At 39.3% G+C, this 25,559-nt stretch overlaps 2 protein-coding genes across 4 annotated transcripts in view; one reads left to right on the forward strand and one right to left on the reverse strand.

The window, feature by feature from the left end:
• The window catches only part of LOC143300768 (RAB11-binding protein RELCH homolog), a 186,568-nt gene that overhangs the window by 11,530 nt on the left and 149,479 nt on the right, over positions 1 to 25,559 (forward strand). Inside the window, exons 14-24 of one of the 2 annotated variants that reach the window (XM_076614692.1) lie at positions 906 to 1,070; positions 7,489 to 7,660; positions 8,478 to 8,634; positions 9,650 to 9,773; positions 10,103 to 10,151; positions 10,630 to 10,715; positions 11,378 to 11,484; positions 12,796 to 12,895; positions 14,189 to 14,271; positions 16,275 to 16,338; positions 17,004 to 17,142. In XM_076614692.1, the coding sequence (XP_076470807.1) occupies positions 906 to 1,070; positions 7,489 to 7,660; positions 8,478 to 8,634; positions 9,650 to 9,773; positions 10,103 to 10,151; positions 10,630 to 10,715; positions 11,378 to 11,484; positions 12,796 to 12,895; positions 14,189 to 14,271; positions 16,275 to 16,338; positions 17,004 to 17,142 (1,246 nt within the window). The remainder of the gene's footprint in view (positions 1 to 905; positions 1,071 to 7,488; positions 7,661 to 8,477; positions 8,635 to 9,649; positions 9,774 to 10,102; positions 10,152 to 10,629; positions 10,716 to 11,377; positions 11,485 to 12,795; positions 12,896 to 14,188; positions 14,272 to 16,274; positions 16,339 to 17,003; positions 17,143 to 25,559) is intronic. The other variant, XM_076614693.1, reaches the window with a different exon arrangement.
• Positions 20,553 to 25,559, reverse strand: part of LOC143300512 (uncharacterized) — a 133,991-nt gene continuing 128,984 nt past the window's right edge. For both annotated transcript variants that reach the window (XM_076614243.1, XM_076614244.1), the window contains one exon: positions 20,553 to 25,559. This exon is cut by the window's right edge and continues 436 nt beyond it. In XM_076614243.1, coding sequence (XP_076470358.1) covers positions 25,066 to 25,559 — 494 coding nt within the window. In that variant the 3' untranslated portion in view covers positions 20,553 to 25,065.

Genomic DNA, 25,559 nt, shown 5'->3' on the forward strand with positions numbered 1-25,559 from the left:
TCTTTATTTTGCACAGGCACTCTCATGCAAATATACTTGCGCACACATGCTTATGATCTGGATGTGCACTAAAACTCCAGCACAAGTGCAAACAGCTGCATAGAAGCATTCTCACAAATACACTCATGCTCTCAGACATATACATGAAGGAGAGTTAACTTGAAAGATTTTTATTCATGCATGCATTCTCGCATTCTTGTATAATGAATAAGTATAAATCTGTATATATAATAATGACAATAGATAAGTAAATGAATAAATGATAACAATAGATAGTAATAGATGATAATAAGTAACAGTTGAATAATTAAATAATTGTGTTTGTATTTGTATTTCTTTTTTATTACAACAGATTTCTCTGTGTGAAATTCGGGCTGCTTTCCCCAGGGAGAGCGCGTCGCTACACTACAGTGGCACCCATTAAAAAAAAATTTTTCCTGCGTGCAGTTTTATTTGTTTTTCCTATTGAAGTGGATTTTTCTACAGAATTTTGCCAGGAACCCTTTTGTTGCCATGGGTTCTTTTATGTGCGCAAATTGCATGCTGCACATGGGACCTTGGTTTATCGTCTCATCCAAATGGGTAGCATCCAGACCACCACTCAAGGTCTAGTGGAGGGGGAGAAAATATCAGCGGCTGAGCCGTGATTTGAACCAGCACGCTCAGATTCTCTTGCTGCTTAGGCAGGCAGACACATTACCTCTAGGCCATCACTCTACTCCATAATAAATCAAATGATAATAACAATGAATGAATTTGCAATTATTATTCTCGTCATTTTTATTGTTTTTATTTCTGTCATTGTCATTACTATGATTATCATTATTACTATTTTTATGATTATTATAAAACAAATGAATAAACCTTTATTGCTGACCCCCTGCACTGGTGTGTGTGTTTTCCAGGCCTTTGACCTGCTGCAGATCTCACTGAGGGACCCTGCAGAGAAGGTGCAGCGCTCAGCTCTACAGGTGTTCCTGCCGTCCTTCGCAGCCTGGGCCTACGAGCTGGGTCGCCTGGAGCACCAGCTGGTTCATGCCATGCTGCGAGACCTGGAAGACCTAGTTAAGGCAATTTACATTTGTTCTGGTGTTGGCTTACTACTCACCGGGTATGCTGGCTCATAGGATTCATCGACTCAGGTTATACGCTGGTTTTGATCGACAGGTTATATGACGATATCGATCGACAGGTTATATGCTGGTTTTGATCGACAGGTTATATGACGATATCAGTCGACAGGTTATATGCTGGTTTTGATCGACAGGTTATATGACGATATCGATCGACAGGTTATACGCTGGTTTCGATCGACAGGTTGTGCAATGATTTTGATTGACAGGTTATGTGATGATATCGATCGACAGGTTATACTCTGATCTTGATCAACATGTTATAGGCTGGTATTGATCGACAGGTTATGCATTGATACGATCAACAGGTTATATGTTGATATCGATCGACAGGTTATGGGCTGATATCGATCGACAGGATACAATGATTTTGATCGACAGGTTATACACGGATATCAGTCGATAGGTTATGTATGTGGAGTATGCTTGTTGATCTCTGCAAGTAATAATGGGAAGTTGCAGGAGTTAAGGTTTATTCTGGGTAGTGGTAGATTTAAACTGATGGAGTTTGACTGAAAATTGGTAAAGATATGTTAAATATGTTGTAAAACATTTTGGTGGTTTTAGTTTTAGTAAACCTTCCCTTCTTAAGATATATTCTGGTTAACATCATATTTGAAATGATAGATTGTGATTGAGAATAGGTGAAAATGTGCTAGATGTATCAAAGGCGGACTGTGGTTGCCATAGCTGTATCAGATCGCATCAGATTTTCTTTTTAAAATTTTTTTTTAATGTTTTTATAGTTTTTTTTACATTTCATATGTTGAAAATGTCTTACTTGCTTTGTCAGAATGAGAGAGACTGCACAGTGCTTCAGGGTTTATTCTTCCTCTGGGTATTAGAAGGTGCATAATCACACTCTTTCTCCACCCTTTAGAAATTAATGATAAATGAAAGAAAAGATTAAACCATCCCTATCACCTTGTTGGGTAATGCTGGTTTTCAGTTAAAGACTAACACATTGATTGGTTTGGTTGGTGAAAGGAGGGATGTGGTTAATTTGGAGCTTGTTCTGGGTAGTTTAGTTAGATCCATCATATGTTTTTATCTCTTTCCCTGTTTGGAAACAAGGACTTTCCATGTGACTGCGTTGATTGACTTTTCAGTTTGCGGAATGCTGCATGATGAAACTCCATTTCTGCATGCCAGTTGTCGGCTGCATAGTGTTATGAACTCGTGCGTTTCTCTGTTTGCCTTGAACTTGTTGTGAAATAAGGTTTATGAAGAGAAGACAACTTTTATGCAGTGTTTTGTTGTTCTCCCCCCTGGTGTCCAAGGTGTAAGATCTCCAATATCAGAGAACAGAGTTGGATGCAATCCAAGAATGAGGGCAGTTGTTTCCCTGAGTTGTTTCCCTTGTCCCTGTGTTTCGTGTCTTGTGTTTAACACTTGAATGCAGCGATCTGGTTGTCCTGTGTCCCATGACCTCACAGACTCAACAGTGTTCAGTTCATTGTCCACATTTGTGACAGATGTAAAGCATGGAGTTGATATTATGATAATTAGTTGTTTGCATCGACCACATTTTTAAAAGCGTGAAATTAATATTGTGAGTGTCACATATTTTTCCGCCCCAATATTGATGACTATTGACTTTGTCTTTTCCCTTCAATTCAACGTAGGATGTCAGGTAAATGAGGGGGGTAGGATGGGGGTGAGGGGGCGTGGGGGTTTGGTGGGAGGATGGCTGATAAAGGCAAGGAGAACAAGAGGGATTTAGCTGGAGTTTGGGGGGGGGGGGGGTTAGGTGTGATGGAACTGTTTGTAAGATTGAGGAGCTATGTGGCATTCCGGAAGTGGAGTCAGTCAGTTGCACCACTCTTATGTATCACGGTCAAGGAACTTAACAACGCAAGGTCTTTCTTGGTGTGACCATAGTAGAAGGGGGCATGCTGTTGAAAGATTGTGCCTTACCTTCCATGTCAAGAGAAACCTACTGCTCCTGGTCATAACAGAAGAAGAGTTCGTGAACAATACAGAGACCCTCATCTGTGAACCAGATGGAAAGATCTTGTCTGTGGTAAGAGTTGGAGAAGAAAGGTTGCCTTCGGTAAGAGTAGGAGACATATATGTCCAGAAAAAAAGGTCTTCGGTAAGAGTAGGAGACATATATGTCCAGAAAAAAAAGGTCTTTGGTAAGAGTAGGAGAAGGAGGGTTGCTTGTTGGTTTCTGTTTTAATTGTCATATATGTCCAGAAAAAAAGGTCTTCCAAGGACACTATAAGGTCTGGACCAGAAAGAATTTTTTTGTAACTTTAAAATCTCTTTGTTTACTGTCTTTTGTTGGCTTTAAGCCCTGTCAAATTTTGGTGATCTACTACCTCTGTCAGTGTCACTGTCTTATTTCTAGTTTTGCTGTTCAACCTTAGCCGTTTGAATAATTTTTCTAATAAGTTTTTCCTGTCTTGAATTCTTCCCTTTCAATAGTTGTCTACTTTTTTTGGCAACCAGATGAAACAAAAGCAAGAGAGCTTGACCAGTCACTTTTTTTTGTTTGTTTTTAAAAAAAATTTTTTTATAGTAAATATGATAATTTTTGTTCATAGTTTTGATCTTTGCTGCTTTCTTTGCAAAAAAAAAAAAAAAAAAAAAAAAAAAAAAAAAATCTCTAGAATGAAATTTTCACCTCTGATGAAGATTGGTTTGTTTCCTTTCAGAGTCAATTCAAATTACTACTTGAGCTCCTCCTATCTTACATCTATGTTATTTCCATGAGTTATCAGCTTATTATGGTAAAAATGATGTGGTTTATATTGGTTCTGCAAAGAAGTTTCTGTTTTGCTGTGTAGATGCATGCCAGTTTTCTGGCCACTGTCTGTATCTTTAATAAAAGTAAGTTGTAGAAGATGCAGGGGGAAAACATTGCAAAAGTGGATATACGTATATTTGACAATCGTTGTTTCCATATGCCTGTCAGGGGACTCGCAGTTATAAATTTCATTGTTTGAATGGGAGATAAAACTTTATTTGAAATGTGAAAGAAGGTGATTTGAGATGGAAGTTAAAACTGTGGTGAGCGTCTGAGGCACTGGGACAAACTGTTTGCACCATTGTTGCACTGATATCTTCAAACTGGCCCCCATCATGATTGGTAACTGGTTCATTGTAAGCGTGTTCACCCTTCACCCTCCCCTTCCACAGTCACTGTTAAACTGTTGAAAGTGGATGTTGTACAGCAGCAACATACAAATCCCCCCCTTTTTTGTTCCAAATTGGTTACAGTCTTCATGATCGAAACAAAAGAAGAGTGTAGATGGGAGATGGAGTGCTAGCTAACTGAATATGAGGTATACTTCCAGACCAGTGGAATAACATTGATGCATTTTTGATGGATGTCTGTCAAATGGGTATGTGGAGTTACGTCCTCTGAGACAGCAACCTTCGTCCTTGTGGTGTGACTCGTATCTCTCTCTCTTTACGTCATTTTACTGTTTGCATTGTTGTCTCTTCTGGTTGATTTCAGAGATTATGTGGTGGATGTGTTTGTTAGGGTATTTTCCTCTCAGGCTACAGCGGCTCGTTTAGATGACATAATGAGTGAGCATGGATTCTGAAGATGTAGTTCTTCTAAACATGCATATTTTTTCTGTCAGAATTCTTCTGAGGATGCATATCTTCTTTTTTCTTTATACACCTCATTTGGTTTTCCCTTTCAAATATTTTATGACATTTCATCATGAGGGTACATGCAGAAAAGAGTTAATAATCCCCCACCGCCCCCCAAAATAAAAAAAACCCAAACAAACCAGAAAACTATTGCCAAAAAATCCACCACATAGTCTTCTGAAACACAGAAATCCTGATCTGTCATCATGAAATGAGACATGATACATGATAATAATTAACTGAAAATTTGCTTCTTTAAATAGAAAGTTGATTTAAAAAAACAACAAAAAAACTATCCAAAGTGAACATGACACTGTAACACATTTGATGTACTGATATTTTGTCCCTAGGCAGTTACAGTCAGTGTACTTAAAGAGTAAGTTAAACATTAGAAATATATCATGAATTCCACCTGGGCAGTGTTGGTGGATGAGTATGCATAATATTTATAACAGATTGATTAACTGATTTCATGGTGAAGGTCATGCATTTTCTGTCTTTTTTTTCTCTCACCAACTTGTTATTCTTCTTGTTCCTGCTTATTCTGTGCATGGGCGTGGGTTACATTGTACAGTGAAACAACTGAAGGCATAGCACATTTGGCAAACATCTGAACAGCATATTACTATATTAAATGCCAGTGTACTTGTAACATTTTCTGCATGATTCAGGACAGTGAAATATAATAATTTGGGGCAGCTTCTGCACGATTCAGAAAAAAAGCGAATTAACTTTATCATAGCATTTACACTCATTGAAGCATGCCACTTCTTCTGGGTTTCTTTTTGTAAATGCATCAGTTTATCTTTTATTCATTCACCAATATATCATGCCTCTCAGAAATTACAGTTCATTGTATTCAGTCAATGTTTGCAGGTCTGCTATGTTTTCAGATTGTGCTTGCTTCAATAAACAGGTGGAATGTTCCGTAATAAAAAAACACTGATCAGCCAACAAGCAACTGACTATAATGAAATGTCATTGATTAATATATGTCTTCATGTATGTATGAATGAAATCTAATCACTAAAGTATTGTCCCTGAATCAGTTTTGATTGCAGATGACATACTTAACCACTGTGTGTTTCGCTGTCTTCACAGTCAATTTTAATTTGGTTGAAATATTTAGCAGTTGTGTTTTTTGCTTGTCTTATCAGTGTCATAACCAGTTGTAGTCTGCTGTAGTCAAATCTGAAAATGCTGTGGTGTAGAAACTGACACAAGAAATAGCATTTGTAAGACTGTAGACATTAATCTCTTGATCCCTTTCCCTTTGTAGTATGCATGTAGTTTCTTTCAGTAATTTTATGTGCATTCTGCATGCTGGGAAAATTAAGTATGCATGATTATCAACGATCATTATACATATCTTCATCATACACAAAATATATTTCTAATAAGTATCCAACAAGAAACATTGCTATTTCTAAGATGTTAAAATAATGGATTGTAAACTTGATAATGGTATGGTGAGTTATTTTGTGCAAGTGTAACTAAAATTGGGCTCTTAGTTTTTTTTTCCATTTGTATATTTTGGCTGCATTTAATGTCACATGTTTCTAAATAGCAGTATCAGTGTGTATTTGGATGTCTGTGAAGGATGCTGCTTATATCTGTTGTGTGAGTGTCATTCAAGAACCATACATGTGCACAGTAATATTGGTGTGACATTGTAAAATTAAAAAGAAAGATTGAATGGGAAATGAAACCTATTGCAGTAACATGACTTACAAAGAATTTAAAGCAGCTTGAGGTTAAGGGAATTTTTTTCTGCTTATCGCAATAGTCTCCCAAATGATAGTGTAATTTCATAATGTTTAAGCATTATTACATTGTCTTAATTTGTTCAGTTCAGACCTGCGGAGATGTTTATCAATTGTCAGAAGATAAAATATCTATATTACCATGATTACAAAATTAAGAATGCTGTAAACATATTTGACAACTCTGGTGGTCATTTGATTGCAAATTTAAGAATGATGTAAACATATTTGACAACTCTAGTCATTTGTGATATGAATTTAAATCAATGAACAACTTATCTGTCTATTCCTATGTTTTTCTCTCTGTCCCTACCCCCCTTGCTCTGTCTGTCTCTCAACCTTACAGTATTTTTGTAATTAGCTGGTGTTTCTCATTGATTTATATACTGTTGATGTAATTGTCCATCAGAAATAAAGAGAAGATGAAAGCCTTAAGAACTCTGTTAAAAAATAAAACGTTTGTCATATTCAGTTTATTAAGATTTTAAGGAAACAAATCTTTTACTGATTTAAGTAAACACATTATTATTATTTTACAAATTAACTATAATGAAGGAACAGAATCTGAAAATGATTTGCAACAACTCTTCAAATATGAAACTAAAGGCTTGGCTTTTTGTTGAATAATTTGTAACAAATGTTTATTTGTGTATTTTGAAATTAAAAAAAAGAGAATTCAGAGTTGCACTGTTTACAAACTTTTGCTTTGAATAAAAAAAGTTTGCAATGAATTGTATAAAGAGCACATCTAAACTGAGTTAGTAATTGCTTCATATGCACTTTAGTTTATGTCATGCAAAAAATTGTTTTATTTTTTTCTGTTGTATTAAGTTATTCTATCTTTCTAGGAATATTTTCATGTGAAAATTGTTTCTCTTTTGCCTTGTGTAATGACAGTATGGCTCTTATGCATCCAGTGTATAAAGTTTCACTTTTGCCTTGTGTAATAACGATACGGTTGTTGTGCGTCCAATATATAACAGGGTGCTTTAGCGCAGCAGAAGAACAACAACTCCACCACACTTCCTCTCAACGAAACGCGGTTCCACCTCCTCCTGACGGTGCTTCAGGAGTTGCTGCCCTTTATGTACATATCGTTGTTGGAGACCTGTCCTCAGTCGTCGATTGAGCCTGACGATGATCTGGTTGTCGACTGTGAGTGTGTGTGTGTGTGTGTGTGTGTTTCGTCTTTGTGCGTGTGTGTATGTGTATGTGTGTGGTGCGTGTGTGAGTGTGAATGTGTATGTGTGATGTAAGTTGTGCAATCATTTGTGTGCGCGTGTGTGTGTGTGTGTGTTTTTGTGTGCTAAGTGTGAAAAGTGTGTGTGTGTGTTATGTGTGTGTGTGTATGTGTGTGCATGTGTTGTATGTTTGTGGTTTTGTGTGTGTGTGTGTGTGTGTGAGTGTGTGTTGAGTGTGTGTGTGTCTGATGTGTTGTAAGTGTGTGTGTGTGTGTGTGTGTGTGTGTGTGTGTTTGTGTGCTCCTGTGTGGGTATATGAGATGTTTGTTTTATTTTATGATGGAATGATGAGGCTAACACTTAGCACCCAGTACAGTGCCACTCATGGTATGTTTATACTCGCACATGTACATGCACAAACATCTGCATGCTGGCAAACACAGGCCACACACGTACACATGTATATGCATGATTAGAAATGAAACAATTTGCATGTGTGCATATGCACACACACACAAAGTGACCACACTATAATCATTCCCACATTGTCAGCCTTACCCATAGCCAGCAACCATCTTTAGGAGTTACATGTACACACACATGTACACACACACACACACACACACACACACACACACAGAGTAACTACACCATAATCATTCCCACAGTGTCAGCATTACCCCTAGTCAGCAGCCGTCTTTAGGAGTTGCACACATGTACACAAACACAAACACCCCCCCCCCCCCCCCCCACACACACACACAGTGACTACACCATAATCATTCCCACAGTGTCAGCCTTACCCTCGGCCAGCAGCCGTCTTTTGGAGTTACCGATTATCGCTGGGGATCAGGAGCGACTGATGGCTCTGGTGCACCGCTTTGAGAACCACGTGCAGCAAGAGTGGTTCGAACCTTGGGAGCAGCTTAACTGGCTGGTCAACAATCTGTAAGTTACTGGGGAATGACAGCTACAGGTTTTATTATTATTATCATTATTATATTTCCTGTATTTTAAATTTATGGGGGAAAAAAATGTAACATATTTTATGTTATCATTACTGTTTTTTGATAGTTCAAGTTTTGTATGTTGGGTATTTTTCTTTCTTTGATTTAACAGCTTCACTGCGAGTGATATTAAGTGTGTTGTGTGCCTGTGTTTGGTGTGTGTGTGTGTTTGTGTGTGTGTTTGTTTGTGTGTGTGTAGGGTGAGTGTGAGTGTGTGTGTGTGTAGGGTTAGTGTGTGTGTGTGTGTGTGTGTGTGTGGTGTGTGTACTGTGTGTGTGTGTTTGTGTGTCTGTGTGTGTGTGTGAAGGGGGTGCATGTGTAGGGTGTGTGTGTGTGTATGTATGGTGAGTGTGTATTTGTGTGTGTGTGTGTGTGTAGGGTTAGTGTGTGTGTGTGGTGGGAGTGTGTGTGTGTGTGTTTGGAGACTTTGGCCTGGTATTCTGGCCAGACAGACGGCAGCGAGGATTTTGTCATGTTTCACAACAGGAATGAACAGGTGGATCGAGATAAACCTCTGTGGCACTGATCCAGGCTGTCGGCTGGGAAAAAGCAAAACAAAACAAATGACAAGTCAGGTTATTTTCGGTGAATCCCATTCCCTATTTTTTAGAGAAGGAAATTGTGGTATGATGTACGCTTGGAACGTTTAGTGACACTCAAACTCTGTCCCTTTAAAAAGTTAGATTCTTAACACATCATTCCCAGTTTATCCACACCCAGGATGTTGAAGAAAATTGTGAAACTCAGTTTCTTGCTGTTTTGTTTTCATGAGTAATATCAGTGCTTGAGACAAAAATAGAATAAAGAATTACGCAACAAATAAGTGTATGAATAGATAAGTAAAAGGAAAGGGAAAATAAAATTCTGTTAAATGCTACCAAATATGATGGCAGTTTGTACTAATGTATCAGGGAAATGACTTTCCTATCTGTGTGTGTGTGTGTGTGTGTGTGCAGGATTCCACGCTTGCTGGAGGTGATGATGGGGGTGGGGGTGTCACTACCCCGGGTGGTGGGTGCACTGTGTACCTACGTCAGCAGGTTCTGTCGCATTTTTGGCAAAACCTTCACACAGAAAAAGGTCAGTACCCACTTAGCCTGGAGCGCATTGTATTATAATTATTGGCATGTATGAGGTTGTTGCTGGTTTTATTGGCTCACAAGTGTACTTAGCGAGTCTTTGTTATACTATAGCTCTGATTTGATTATCTGTGTGGGTGTGTGTGTGTGTGTGTGTGTGTGGGTGTGTGTGTGTGTGTGCCTATAGTAAACTTTAACAAATTCATATTATCTGGAAATAATTTGGTGTGCATGTATTTGTAGGTGCACATGCACAAGTTCTTTTCTGTGTGTGCATGATGGTTAACATGATATGTGATCATGCAGTCATTTTGTGTCTTTTTTTTTCAGGTGAAATTAAAGTTTGAGGAGCTTGTTGAATTGCCTGAAGATTGTCTTGGTAAGTATGATTTGTTTGTATGTAGTAGTACATCTGAATGTATGTGTGTGTGTGGAGGGGGGGGGGGCAGTGGTGCACTTGTGTATGCACACTTCTGTTTGCATTTATTTTATGCTCACTTTGCATCAAACATCTTTCATCATTTATAATCGTTCTCATACCGTTCTGCGACAGACCTTTGGAGAGCATGCTGCTGAAGATATCTTTTCTTTTTTTATTTTCTTTTTTTTTTTGAAAAGAGCAAGTTCTGTATTGTTCCCAATGTTCAGACTGATAGAAAAAAAAAGAACACATGCACACACACAAAAACATTGCAAATGGAAAAGAGCTTGTTCTGTGTTGTCCCCATGTTCAGATTAAAGGAATGAGGAAACCATGTCAGTGGAAAGAGCCAGATATCTGTTGTCCTCCATGTTCAGATTAATAGAAAGAACAATGTGAAAGGAAAAGAGCTAAGTGTGTTGTCCTCTGTGTTCAGATTCACAAGTCCACCTGGGTCATACCGCCATCACTACTGCTGTTGTTCCAGTCTATGCATCGGGAGTTCTGCTTTCTTTTCATAATGTGAGTGCTTTGTTTTTGTTTTGTTTGTACATTTTTGTGTGCTGGTCGCGGTTATGGTTGTGTGTGTGTGTGAGTGTGTGTGTGTGTGTGTGTGTGTGTGTCTGTGTACATATGCATGTATGCATGTGTGCATGCATGTGTGTGTGTGTAGCTGTCATGACATGTACTTCTGTTATTTTGTATGTGTGCGTGTGTTTGTGCGTGTGTGTGCATGCGTGTGCGTGCATGCATGTGTATACTTATGTTGTACAAGTGTGTATAAGTTTAGCCGTAATTACATGTGCTTATGGTGTGTGTGAGAGTGGTAGGGGATTTTGTGTGGAAGGGTGTAGATGTGTTTTTATTCACAGATAGAGCTATTATTACATGGTTCATGACATGTGAACATACATGCACTAAGTTGATTTCAAAGTTAAAAAATATATTATTTATGGTGTGTATATGTTCTTAGTGTTCATACTTTGTATCCCCAAAAGGGTGAAAGGTTTAAATTTCCTTAAATCTAATTGAAGTGCATCTGCGTGTATGTGTGTATGTATGTGTGTGCGCGTGTGTTTTGTGTGTGCGTGTTTGTGTGTATGTGTGCGTGTGTGTGTGTGTGTGTGTTTGTGTGTGTGTGTGTGCATGTGTGTGTTTGCGTGCATGTGCGTGAGTATGTGCAGGAGGAATCTCAACAAGAAGTCAGTCATTTCCTGAAAAAAGTCCTATGCACTCTGGCCTTTTGTCAAACCTCTCTGGACAGTCTCCGGGCAACTGTGTTACAGCTGAGGTAAGTTTAGACATCATCTTTTCACACACAGTCATTCACACAGACATACCTTTACCAATCAACAGAAGAGAGTCCAAATGAACTGTTAATCACTACTGCTGTTGGTTTCGGAACAAATAACAATTCATGTCAACTCGTCACTTGCTGCCTCTGTTCTGAAACCATAGCAGCAGTGATTAACTTTGTCATTTGGACATTAGCAGTGAACCATGACTTGAAATGACATTGTTATCCACTGTTGCTGTGGTTTCAGAACAAAAGCAGTGAACCATGACTTTGTTATTAACTGTTGATGTGGTTTCAGAACGGAGGCAGTGAAACATGCCTTGAAACAACATTGTTACCCACTGTTTTTATGGTTTCAGAACAGAGGCAAGTGAACCATGACTTGAAATGGTATTGTTATTGGAACAACATTGCTATTCACTGTTGCTATGGTTTCAGAACAGAGGCAAGTGAACCATGACTTGAAATGGCATTGTTATTGAAACAACATTGTTATTCACTGTTGCTATGGTTTCAGAACAGAGGCAAGTGAACCATGACTTGAAATGGCATTGTTATTGAAATGACACTGTTATTCACTGTTGCTATGGTTTCAGAACAGAGGCAAGTGAACCATGACTTGAAATGGTATTGTTATTGGAACAACATTGCTATTCACTGTTGCTATGGTTTCAGAACAGAGGCAAGTGAACCATGACTTGAAATGGCATTGTTATTGAAACAACATTGTTATTCACTGTTGCTATGGTTTCAGAAGAGAGGCAAGTGAACCATGACTTGAAATGGCATTGTTATTGAAATGACACTGTTATTCACTGTTGCTATGGTTTCAGAACAGAGGCAAGTGAACCATGACTTGAAATGGTATTGTTATTGGAACAACATTGCTATTCACTGTTGCTATGGTTTCAGAACAGAGGCAAGTGAACCATGACTTGAAATGGCATTGTTATTGAAACAACATTGCTATTTACTGTTGCTATGGTTTCAGAACAGAGGCAAGTGAACCATGACTTGAAATGGCATTGTTATTGAAACAACATTGTTATTCACTGTTGCTATGGTTTCAGAACAGAGGCAAGTGAACCATGACTTGAAATGGCATTGTTATTGAAACAACATTGTTATTCACTGTTGCTATGGTTTCAGAACAGAGGCAAGTGAACCATGACTTGAAATGGCATTGTTATTGAAATGACAGTTATTCACTATTGCTATGGTTTCAGAACAGAGGCAAGTGAACCATGACTTGAAATGGCATTGTTATTGAAATGACACTGTTATTCACTGTTGCTATGGTTTCAGAACAGAGGCTGTGAACCATGACTTGCTTCTGTCTGTGCTTTGGGATGGCGTTGTCCATACTGCCGCTGTAGTCAGAGCAACTGCTGCCTCTCTCTTTGAAGTGAGTAGTCACTGAGAATGCTCAAGTTTATGTGTGCTACACCTATGTAAAAACTCCATTGTGAGACAAGCTATAAAAGCGAGAAAATCTGACTGCACTCACCGGACTCACCAGTATTTTCTCACCCTCCACTGGACCTTAAGTGGTGGTCTGGATGCTAGTCATTCAGGTGAGATGGTAAATCAGGGTCCTCAGAGATGAGCTTTTTCTGCAGATTTACAGAAATCAGTAAATGTGAGAGCCCCAGGGGTCAGTCACAAGATTTGTGTTAATCCGTTGAGAAAATCATGGAGTTTATGTTTATGTGATTCGTTCGTTTTCAGTTGATCTGACTTGCGCGTATTCCCAAATGGTTTGTATTCTTACTTGATTGTGGCGAACTGTATGCTTGAGAGAACCCGTTTCAAAACGTCACCCAACGCCATACTTTTCTTCGTGTTGTGCCCATGAATCATCATCTGAATTAAGTACATTCCAAAACGGAAAAGCTACTCAGACGGTATTCTCCATTTACAGACCCTGTGGTAAAGAGGCTTTGAGCAGATGGTGACTTGTCAGTGCAGCTTATTCTGACAGATATTTCCTAACCATGACATTTGACGCAAGTCAAGTCCACAGTTGTCAAAAGTGAACATGATGTATGTGAACACATATGTTATGAATCAAGATGCTGATATGCGAAGTGAAGATGATGAATGTGAACATACGCATGTTATGAATCATGATGCTGATATGTGAAGTGAACATGATGTATGTGAACACACACATGTAGTGAATCATGATGCTGATATGTGAAGTGAACATGATGTATGTGAACACACACACACACACACACACACACACACACGTAGTGAATCATGATGCTGATATGTGAAGTGAACATGATGTATGTGAACACACACATGTAGTGAATCATGATGCTGATATGTGAAGTGAACATGACGTATGTGAACACGCACGTTATGAATCATGATGCTGATATGCAGAGTGAACATGATGTATGTGAACACACACATATAGTGAATCATGATGCTGATATTCAAAGTGAAGATGATGGATGTGAACACACACATGTAGTGAAGCATGATGCTGATATGCAAAGTGAAGATGATGGATGTGAACACACACATGTAGTGAAGCATGATGCTGATATGCAAAGTGAAGATGATGTATGTGAACACACACATGTAGTGAAGCATGATGCTGATATGCAAAGTGAAGATGATGTATGTGAACACACACATGTAGTGAAGCATGATGCTGATATGCAAAGTGAAGATGATGTATGTGCAGCTGGTAATCCAAGGAGTCAGTGACACGTTGATCTCACAGCGAGTGGTGCCTGCACTCGTCACCCTCGCCAATGACCCAGACATGTAAGTCCCTTGTAGTAGCTGGGATGAAAGAAAAATATATCTGTCAGTGTTATACTACTGTTTCTTGGTTCCTGTTTATCTTGTTAATGTCACTTCTACTCATGAAAGTTATTTCTGAACAGTTTTATGTGTGTAGGACTTTCTGCCACTATAAGTGTTTCATTTAGTATGGTTGAATCAGTATTTTTGTGTCCTACATAACTCACTGCACAGAAGAGGCCTCCATCTATCATTCAAGACAATGGAGCATTCCTGCTGCATTGTGTTCTTTTCACCAAAGAGCTTGAAAAATGTCAGTCATGGCTGAACAGTTGAGTTTTGGTGTTGAAGTTTCTGTTGTATGGAGATGGTATGGCAGCATGTGCCTCCGTATGCTGCCTTTTTTCTAAGCATGCTGTTTGGTTCGCTCCTTGACTTGCTGTTTGGTTCGCTCCTTGACTTGCTGTTTGGTTCGCTCCTTGACTTTCCTGATCCCCCACTTTATAGCAAATCTCCAGCAAACAATCCATTGTGATGTTTTCCCCACAGTGTGTGTCATTGGCATTTTAGAGCTGATCTGTTTTTCATTTGTCTTTGTAGAAGTGTGGACATCCAACAGCATTTTCTTCTTCTTCACTTATGGGCTGCGACTCCCACATTCACTAGTGACCAGGATTCAAACCTGGGACCCTCAGATTTAAAGTCCAAAGCTTTAACCACTTGGTAGTTGTCAACAGCTTGAGACTCAAGTTGTGCAGTTGAAAGATATATTCGACTCAAAAGTATAAATTTGACTCTGAAGGCTTGGAGTGGAAGGAAATCCAGTTATTGAATTACTTAGAAAGGGCACCTGTCATTCTGTCAGAGGATTTCCCTCCTGTCAGGATGCTCAGGCTGCCTTCTGATCATAAATGGAATTGACCCTCACTTGAAATTTTGTGAAACTTGTTTAAATTTTTTCTGTCAGTGTGTTTCATTGTTGTACATTTGTTCCCTCTATGTCACCTCTTCCTTTGTGCTTTCCCTGGCCATTCCTGTGTGATTTCCCTTGAATGCCTCATTTTGCAATCCTTGAGGTGGTGTCTAGACTGCTTCTCTCTGAGGCATAGGTAGTGAGATCGTATATACCTAGTTGGACCCAGAATGCCCATTCTCAGTTGTTGTGTTTTTGCCAATACGGCCTTTTTTAAATTGCTTTTTTGTGTATCAGATGTATTTAAAAAAATGATTTTTTAACTTATTATGTGGAAATGTATGCTCTTATTGGTTGTATGTGTATCAGCTGTTTTTTTTGTTGTTTTGTTTCTTTTTTTTATTTATAGATTTTGTAACGTTTCTTTAATCTAAGGTTAATAAACAGAATGGCTTGATGTATCCACAAAGGTCTGTGCTATTGAGTTCAGCATTGTATTTAAAGGTATCGTTTATCTGCATATTGTTTGACCTGTGTCTCTGGAAAAGTCTGTTGGCTCTGAGTTTCGGTTAATGGATGGGTTTGTTTTTAGCTTCCTTATGTTTTTAATGCCATCTTCGCAGTGTAACTTGGCAGTGGATAGCATTAATTAGACAGGCAGGGTAGTTGACTGTTGGCTAATTTGACATCACATTTGTCTTACATTAAATGTTCAGTTCTGTTTTGTAATTGTTATCCATGTGATCATGGTATCTGTGCACTCTTGATGTTATGTGTTGCAATGTCTTGTATTCTCAATATTTGTTCATTAAAAAAAAGAAAAAAAAAAGAAAAAAGTTCAGTTCTGTAAACTTTGGGAAGAGGTGGGCAATGCATAACTCCAGTATAAACATGAGCACTGAAGCTGTATCATATGATGCCCTACATGGCTGTTCATGAACAGAAATGTGACAATGTGCTGTTTGCTGATAAATTTAAAATTTAAGTTATAAAACTATATGCTTGTGGTTGCATTGCATCTGTACTTTAACCTGACTAGAAGTTTTTATTTTTGAGAGTACAAGAAAATGATTTACTGCAGGGTTTTATGTCATTCTGATTTTTATTTCAGGTCAGTACGGATCGCAACCATTCCTTCTCTTGGTGCAATCATTGAAAACATCAGCATCAGGGAGGTGAGTATTGAGGTTTTAGGAGAAAACTTAAAAGTGCGTCAGAGTGCTTGTGCATGAGCACAGCTGGGAAAGAAGGAAATGTATTTTATGTCCTGTCACTCATATTGGTGATTGTAGACAACAGGTTTAATTGGATAATCAAGGCCTGACTAAGCATGTTAGGTTATGCTTCTGGTCAGGCATCTGCTTAGCAGATGTGGTGAAGCGTATATGGATTTGTCCGAACGCAGTGACACCTCCTTGAGTAACTGAACTGAACTGATTTCTTGTGTAATTGTCTGTATGTATATGTATGTGCATTTTATCAGTACAATACCATATTAATCTGAGAATAGTTTACAATGATGTGTTTGTGCATAAGTATTTTGGATGGTGGTGGTGGTAGTGTGTGTGTGTGTATATTTTTTCTGGCATAAGCAGTCAGATATGTATATATGGATGTGCACATGTGTGTTTGTGTGTGTGTAAGTGTGTTTTTTGTTTGTGGTGTGTGCGTGTGTGTGTGCACGTGTGTGTGTGTGCGTGTGTGTGTGTGCGCACATTACTTTTACACACACACACACACACACACACACACGCAACTTTCATGTTGGTGTTTCTGTCAAAGTGTGTTTTTGCGTTGGTGTTTCTGTCAAAGTGTGTGTTGTTGCTGTTGGTGGTTTCAGGTGTTGGACAGAGTGTACATGCAGCTGCAGATGTACTTTGATGACCCCATGTACCGTGATCACCACGCAGTGCATGTGGAGCTCATCCGCACACTGGCACGTTGCGGTCCTAACGCTGAGCCCAAGTTTCAGGATGAATGTGAGTACTGTTTGTTTGAAACTGTTTGATGTGGGTATTGTTTGCGCGCGCGCGCGCGCGCGTGTGTGTGTGTGTGTGTGTGTATTTGCAAATTTGTCTGTGTGTGTGTGTTTGTGTGTGTGTGTGTGTTGTGTGTGTTTGTACTTGTGTGTGTGTGTCTGTGTATGTGATAATTGCCTGTGTGTCTGTCCATCTGTCTGCCTCTTTCTCTGTCTCTCAGTCTGTTTGTCTGTCTGAGTCTGCGCCAGTCTGCTTTGACTTTTATTAAAGTGATTTTATGTCTTGTCTGTCCAAGTGGCTTTGTCTATAAGTGCACTCTGTTCTGTAGTGTGCCTGTGACTGTTTGCATGCATTCTGTACGTTATATAACAGGTTGCTTTTGCTCAAGCTGTTCTCTTCTCAACCCTACCAGACATGATGCAATTCGTGGGCACATATTCTGTTATAAGTTATTGTCCTTCCGTTTTGTCTGTCTTTTATCAAGGATTTACTCCCCTTACTTTCTGTGGGCATTAACTCTTTCACCACTATTGGTGACTTTAGTCCACATCAAGAGGTCGTATTGAGAAGACCATTTTTCACAACATAACAAAGCATGTTAGCTGCAGCCAGTTTCCTGTGCAATAGAACAGTGAATAACAAGTCTATTGTGTTGTTTTGACGTGAATGTAATTGTGTGATTGAGAGCGTTGCGTCTAAAGTGTCTGATGCTGGGGAGTGTTTTTCACACAGAAACCTGGTGGTGAAAGAGTTAAGTTTAGGCAATCATAACTGCACACATTTTGAGTGGACTTTCATGTGCAGTGAAGAAGGTGTCAGTCATCAAAGATATCCTTCCCTTATTTTTCAACTGCAGTGTGCTTTTGAACATAAATTGTAAAATGCGGTCATCAGTTCTTTTCTTTATTACTGCTGCGTGCATTGTGGATACAATGCATTAAAAAAATCTTTTGACTATACACTCTGTACAATGACTCATCAGTGCAGTATGGCACAGCTACTAGTTAACAAAGATTTCCTTCACTTTTTTTTCAGCCTATCATATTGTTTGCAAACAAACCCTGAATTAGAGGCAATCTCTCTCATTCTCTTTTTATGGGGGTGGAGAGGGGTTGGGGGTGGAGGGATGGGGGGTGGGGGTGGGGTTGTTGTTGCTGTGTAAACACAAATCCTACCAAAAAAAACTTTCGTTTTTGTGGCTGACAGGTAATGTTCAGACTGTACACATTTGGTAGATGATGCAAGGATTTGGTGCCTTGTTACATGATATATGGACACAGCAGGTATCAGTGATTTGATACAGCTTTCTTCTGACTTAAGATGAAATGTGGACAGAACTACTTTGGACAATATAAGCATTGTTTTTCTAATACAATTTGAACAGTGAAGATAGGTTGTTGGATAATGTGTTGCTGTGAAGATGTTTGGCTGTGTGGGTTTAGTGTGTGTCACATAATCAATAGCAAGGAAGCAGTTGTCCTGTACCAAACCTGTGTGGATTTATTCATTTGGTTTATGGATTGAAAAAAGGTAGGGAGAGAGACAGAGAGAGAGAGAGAGAGAGAGAGAGAGAGAGAGAGAGAGAGAGAGAGAGAGACAGAGAGAGAGAGAGAGAGAGAGGGAGAGAGACAGAGAGAGAGAGAGAGAGAGAGAGAGAGAGAGAGAGAGAGAGAGAGAGAGAGAGAGAGGGAGGGAGGGAACAGAGGAGAGGCTTTGAAGAAGGAATCATGTGCATGTATTGTTATTTACAATCTTCAAACTATGTGTTCTTCTCTGAAGACTGAGCAAGCATTTTGTTGTTGTTTTATTTTGTTTTTCTCAGTGGGGAGAGGAGGTGACAATATGTATAATAAAGATATATATATATATATATATATATATATATATATATATATGTACATTACTGTGTGACAGCAAACTTAACCCCAGAAATGCCTCAAATGGTCAGTTGTAGTATTCCTAATTTCTTCATCACCTTGTCTGGTCAGAATAAGGTAGGCCTACTGCAGTGTAATAGCCATAAATACAACAAACAGCAACATAAATGCAACAAGCAGCCACATAAATGCAACAGGCAACAAAACAAATGCAACAACCACTCATACCCCCCAACCCCTCCCTCCACACACACACACACTGAAGGTGCAGTGGAAAAACAGAGCGGCTGTAGCAGTTGACGAGAGACATTGTAAGATCAATATCAGTGACATCACAGCCAGAGGTCAGCCATTGTGGCCTTTGTTGGCTGAGCTATCCTGTTGCAGTCCATTTCTCTGACTGTGAGAAGATTGTTCTGAGTTTTTATGGTCTGTGACTCACCTTCTCTCTTTTCTTTTCGCTGCCTCTGATTCAGAAAACTCTGAATACAACATTGGAGAACATGTTCCCTGTTCTTCGCTTGCTTCAGTTTTGTTTTGCCTTGTTTTGTCTGTTTGGCCATATTTAGTAAGCTTATTTTTGGGAGGGTACACATGTGTTCAGGAGGAGTACTTATGTTTTCTATTTTTTTGTCTGTTGGATCATGTCTCTTATTCTACATAATAGCCCAGTCAGCCACATTTGGGTGATTTCAGGGCGGTTTTTTTTGTCTGATTGTTAGATTTCTAAAGCTCAAATATCATTTCAGTTTTTCAAATGTTGTAGCATAGAGATGGGGCTAAATGGCATGTTATATGTAGCTTATGCACTACAATTAAAAAAAAAACACCCCAAAAAACAAAAGAAAGAAAAAAGTTGTATCTAATGTGAACTTGATACAAAGATTGTGGATGCAACCAGTTGGGTAACCAACCAACCAGCCAACACCAGCAAGCTAGCACACAATCAAGTAAACTAGAAGCAAGAGAACATGCAGTGAACCCCCAGCACACCCCACTAAACCTTACTCTGCCCCACCTTACCAAGCCCCAATCCTACCCCCCATCCCCACCCAAAGAAAGAGAAGGAAATAATGGATGATGAAGTAAACAAACAGCACTGTTCCTACTCTTGTTTTCCACTAACCCTTTCTACTTTTGCTTTTGTTCTTGTTTTCTTCCATTATATGCTGATGAATCTGTCATGGTTGGTGCATGTTGTGTGTGTATGTGTGTGTGGTGTGATGTGTTGTGTTATTTTGTTTTGTGTTGTGTTGTGTTGTGTTGTGTGTGTGTGTGTGTGTGTGTGTGTGTACACAGAAGCAAGCATTCACACACATGAGTGCACGTTAAAATGCATATGAGCATGCAAACACACATATACATGAATGCTTAAATGCATACTCATGCAACCAGTATTGTATTTGTACACACACACACACACACACACACACACACAACAAGCACACACACAAGCATACCGGTACACACACGCACGCATGCGCGCACGCGCGCACGCACACCCACACACACACACACACACACATACACCACTCACACATTCATACACTCACACTCACTCAAACCAAAATGCACATGCCACATTCATTAACACATGCCATATCATCATATATTGCTCACACTGGTCCACTCTTCATGAAATCACACATGTAAACCCCACAAAATTTATAGTACAATAATATATATTTATACATGACTACATTGTACACCAACTTACTTACAATCATAATACAGAGGTCACCACAAGTCGTTTGGCAGCAGCTGTTTTTTTCTTTCTTTCTTTTTGTTGTTCAGTAATGTTAAACAATTATTATGCATATGTACAAAGCTATGCAATTTCAAGAGGAAGTAGAAAACAGCAGTTTATATACAGCCATTTACCCTTCACTTAAAAAGCAGATACTGTCTTGCTTCACACCCACTCTCACTCCTCTCCACACACACCACTTCACACCATTCCACAGTAGCAGTACACACATTTACATATGTGCAATGTATATGTATTCAAATATGCACAGTATTTAAGTATATTTGGTCATGCACTCAAACACAATGTTTGACAAAGAAAGAGATGCAAATATACTAATAAAAAATACAAGATATGAAATGAATAAAAGATACAGATTTATAGAATGATATGAACAGATGCAGAAGTGTACACTCACACAAACACACACACACACACACACACACACACACACACACACACACACACACTGTTAGACAAATTAGAAAATTAATAAAGTACAAGATACAAAATAAAGATAAAAACAAAGATACAAATAGAATGATATACAAACATGCTTATGTGCACACACACACACACACACACACACACACACACACACACACACAATCACACACTCATTCACTCACACACACTCACAACAAAGCATATAAAGCCCGAACATGCATGGTGTTCAAGAGGTATTGCTCTGAAATGAATATATATATATATATATATATGTATATATATGTATGTGTTTATGTATAAAACTTCGAGATAATTGTAACTACCCACATTGCGCAACCTGACAAAACATTAATCAGTGACAACATATATCAGACAGTGTATGTCTTTGTATACATCCTTGTGTATGCTGGGTTAGGGGATGAGCATGGAAGATGAATACAGGATGAAGATATCCAAGTGAAATTTGATTTGGCAACAGTTGTTATCTGTGCTGTCAAAACCCAGAGAAGATTGTTTGTTTTTTTAACCTCTTCATTTACAGCCATTTAGGGTGATTTCCCAGTATGGGAGGGAACATGTTTACTGTGGAAAGCCATTTCTGCCAAAAGAAAGAGAAAGTGAAGGCCTGGTAGTATCAGGTCTGAAAAGAGTGAGTAACTGTTCAACACTGTTTAATATGTTTCCTCATAACACAAATGACACCACACTAAAAAAAAAAATCTCTTACATGATCTGCTTTTACTGGCACCACCTGTCAGTTCCATCCCAGTCTCTTCAGCTGGCTCACGTCTTAAGTGAAAACGTAAAAGTGTCTGTGAGGTCTCAGAAGATGAAATTTGATTTAGTTGATAATTTCCAAATAAAAACAGGTAAAACAAAACTTGATCATCCCCATAGGACCCCAGCCTCTCTCCAACTCCTCCAGGTGCAGCCTCTGTTGCAGCCAGGCAGGTGATGGCCTTCACACCCACAGAGAGAACTTGCTGGGCTTTCCAGTGTATGGAAAAGGGAAAGACAGAATCCTCACACACACAACTAACAGCTGCCTAAATTTCGGGTTCATACGTCTAGACATGTATTTAGAGAAATCCCACCTGAAAATCTCCAACAGGCCTGTCAAGCGACAACTGATGCTGCACCAGAAACATCACTCAGAGCACAACTCCATAGTTTCCAAAGACTGAAGGATGTCCACTAATATCTAAAAATCTGCATGAGCTTTAAGTGGAGAGGTGACTAAGTTTTAAAAGGAAAAGAGGATAATATAGTGTTCTGAAAAAAAAGAAAAAAAAAGAAAGTGGATAAGTTCTGTAAAGTTAATAAGTTATTGCATTTTCCATCCTTCGGACATCACTGTTGTCATCTAATCTCTTGTCTCGGGGGTCATGTGGAAATCTGGTTGGTAGGCTGTGCACCAATCCTTAGGAGCTGTTCCTCTGTGTGTCGGAATTTTTCTCTGCTGTTGGAGGTCTGGTTGATACTCCCAGGGCAAAACAGCCAGCAGTTGTCTTGCTTGTAATCCAGCAGTGTGCCTCCTCTCTTGGAGGATTCTTCAGGAAGCTGTGTGCTCTTTGGAGTTGTCTGAATTTGCTTATCCCTTTTTTACTGGTATTTTCCCTACCATCTTACAACCTTTTTCAATACCCTTGCACTTGTACTTTTCAGTTTGAACTCTGGAAAAGACTGAGATGAATCTTACTGCGTGAATGATGATAAAGCAGTCAGCAGAAGTTCATGTTTCCTTTGTTTTCTTGTGTTTGTGAGACAGGAGAGGTTAGCTTTTCTCACTTGAATATAAATCATCTTTAAAAACAAAGTGGGGAGCAGAGCATTATAACACCACTCCAAACATAACAAAGACAATACTAGCCAACCTGGAAAAGCAGGGGAGAAGATCTGTATAAAACTTCACCCAGCACTGTCCAAAAACAACAAGAAATGTTTTAAGGTGAGCATTGACATAGATATACAAAAAACAAACAAAACCCCCCCACCTTTTAGTTGTCCATTTTTGCATTAAAATTCACTACTGTAAGCAAGTAAATTTGACGCTCAGTAAGCTGATCTCTGAAGCTGCACGCTCTCATTAGAACTTTGTGTAAATAAAACCCAGAGCCAGGTGCTAAAACCAGCCCACTCACCGGCAAGAAATTGAAAGGGCAGCTGGTAATTATTGATCTGTAAGGACACTCAGGATGGCTGGAGCTCCGCAGCCATGAACTATTACGCATCTTGTGCCAGAACTAGGAAAAGGATTCTTGACTTCGCTGCTTTCCCAAGAGAGAAAGAAAAATAATTGTGTGTTACGGAGCCTGTGGCATTTCATCAGTGTGTTGCAGCTTTTTGCTCTTTGTTTGGTGCTGGCTGAAATGACACTGAGATCAGACAGATGGCTTGAACTGTATTCAGAAATACTGCCATAGATTTCATGAGAGATTTTTCTTTATCTGTGTGCAAGACATTTGTCTCTTTTATTTGTTCCAGTTCTTTTATGTGTTATATGTTTCATGACTGTGGGTGTGACACAGTTTGTATTACCTGTTTCTTGTATGTGCACTACTTTTTGCTTTGAATGTCATCTCTGAGTATTAAAAGTTTACAGAACTTTTACAATATTGAGCTTTCCAACAGGGATGTTTGTTTTTGTATATAGGTTATGCATTTCATAGCTGATAGGAGGTATGTATCATGGTTGAATATGATCATAGAATGTGTGTGTATGCATGCCGATTGATTGTGTGTGTGTGTGTGTGTGTGTGTGTGTGTGTGTACATATTGCTTTATTTGTATGTGTGTGAGTGTGTGTGTGCATGCATGTGTGTTGTTTGATTATTTTATTACCCGAATATCATAGCATTTGTTTGGTCAGGTCAGTTTTTCAGCCCTTGATGAAACTCAGTTTATAATAATGCACTGGTAAGAAAGATAGTCATTACAAAAGCGTTTTCACAATTTTGTGATTGCTAATGTCAATTGTCAGTTTGCATCATCATGTGTATGGTGTGTAGAAGGTGCGTAATTATAAGTGTGCACATGTGTGTGTGTGTGTGTGTGGGAGGGGGGGTGCATGTGGGGTTATGTGTGTGTGTGTGTGTGTGTGTGTGTGTGTGTGAGAGAGAGAGAGAGAGAGAGAGAGAGAGAGAGAGAGTGTTTGTGTGTGTGTGTGCGCATGCACATATTCACATGAATGTACAAGTCCAGTCCACATAATCACTGCCTCAACAATGGTTTGTTATCATTTAATGTCTGTGGACACAATGATGAGGTTCTAGCAACTTGTCTGTGGTGATGTTATATTTGATTTGTAGTGTTATTAATCAAGACCTTCCATGTAGTGAACATACATCACGTGGTTTGTATTGACCCAGTTCCTGTTCCATCAGCAATTGAGACAGTGAGCACAATGTCAGGAGACACCACACCTGTTGTTGAGGGTTTGTGTTGTTGACACGCCCTAGTGGTAGGAGTAGGCTGGGGGAGTGATGCTGGAGTTTCGTTTGATTTGTGGGGGAGAAGGGGAGGGGGGAGGCAGGTGGAGGGGGAGGGGGGCACTTCGTCTTATTGGTTTTATCCATGAAGATAATGTTTTAAGTAAACCAAATATTTTATCACTGTTTTGCTTGTATTACACTGAATAGCACATACGAGCGTTCTTATAAGTTGTTCACCTTTGCAAATAATGAGAGAGAGTTCAAATGAGCACAGTTTGTAGCAGATACACTTCCATGTGACGATAAAGTGATGTGATGTATATAACAAAATAAGGAGACTTTCTACAAACAGCACATGCAGTATAGTATCTTTGTCTTAAACACCTAAGATGTGAACACACACGTTTCCCCAAAGTTGATGCTACACATGTGTTGTTTTGCTAAATACTGTGGGATGATGACCATTTAAATCCTGGAGTCCAGTGGAGTTCATTCGACTGTTGCCCTCCTGACCGGTATGGTCTGTTTGCTCGATCTGTTTGTTGTTCTTGTCTTTGACCACCCTGGACTTCCGCCTATCCCCCTGAGCTTTTCCACAGAAGAACATCTTCCTGGCAATGGAGAACACCTTCTGGCGGAAGCTGGAACACATCGTGAAATACATGAAGAACTTAAGGCTGTGGAAACTGTACACGACGGTGTCGCGCAGGGTCTGCACCAGCTTGAACCTGGCTCTGAACTGGGCGTACTGTTCACAGGGAACCACGATCACGTTCCTCGACTCCAAGGCATTGAGCAGCTCCACGACGAACGTGAAGGTCTTGACGATGATGAAGAGCAGGGCGATGACGAGAGCCACATGCTTCAGCTGCTGGAGCGCCTGGAGGTCCATGAAGTATCGCCTGAGGATGGGCT

Source organism: Babylonia areolata, chromosome 26 (genome assembly GCF_041734735.1).
Source record: "Babylonia areolata isolate BAREFJ2019XMU chromosome 26, ASM4173473v1, whole genome shotgun sequence".
In the NCBI taxonomy this organism is placed as follows: domain Eukaryota; kingdom Metazoa; phylum Mollusca; class Gastropoda; order Neogastropoda; family Buccinidae; genus Babylonia; species Babylonia areolata.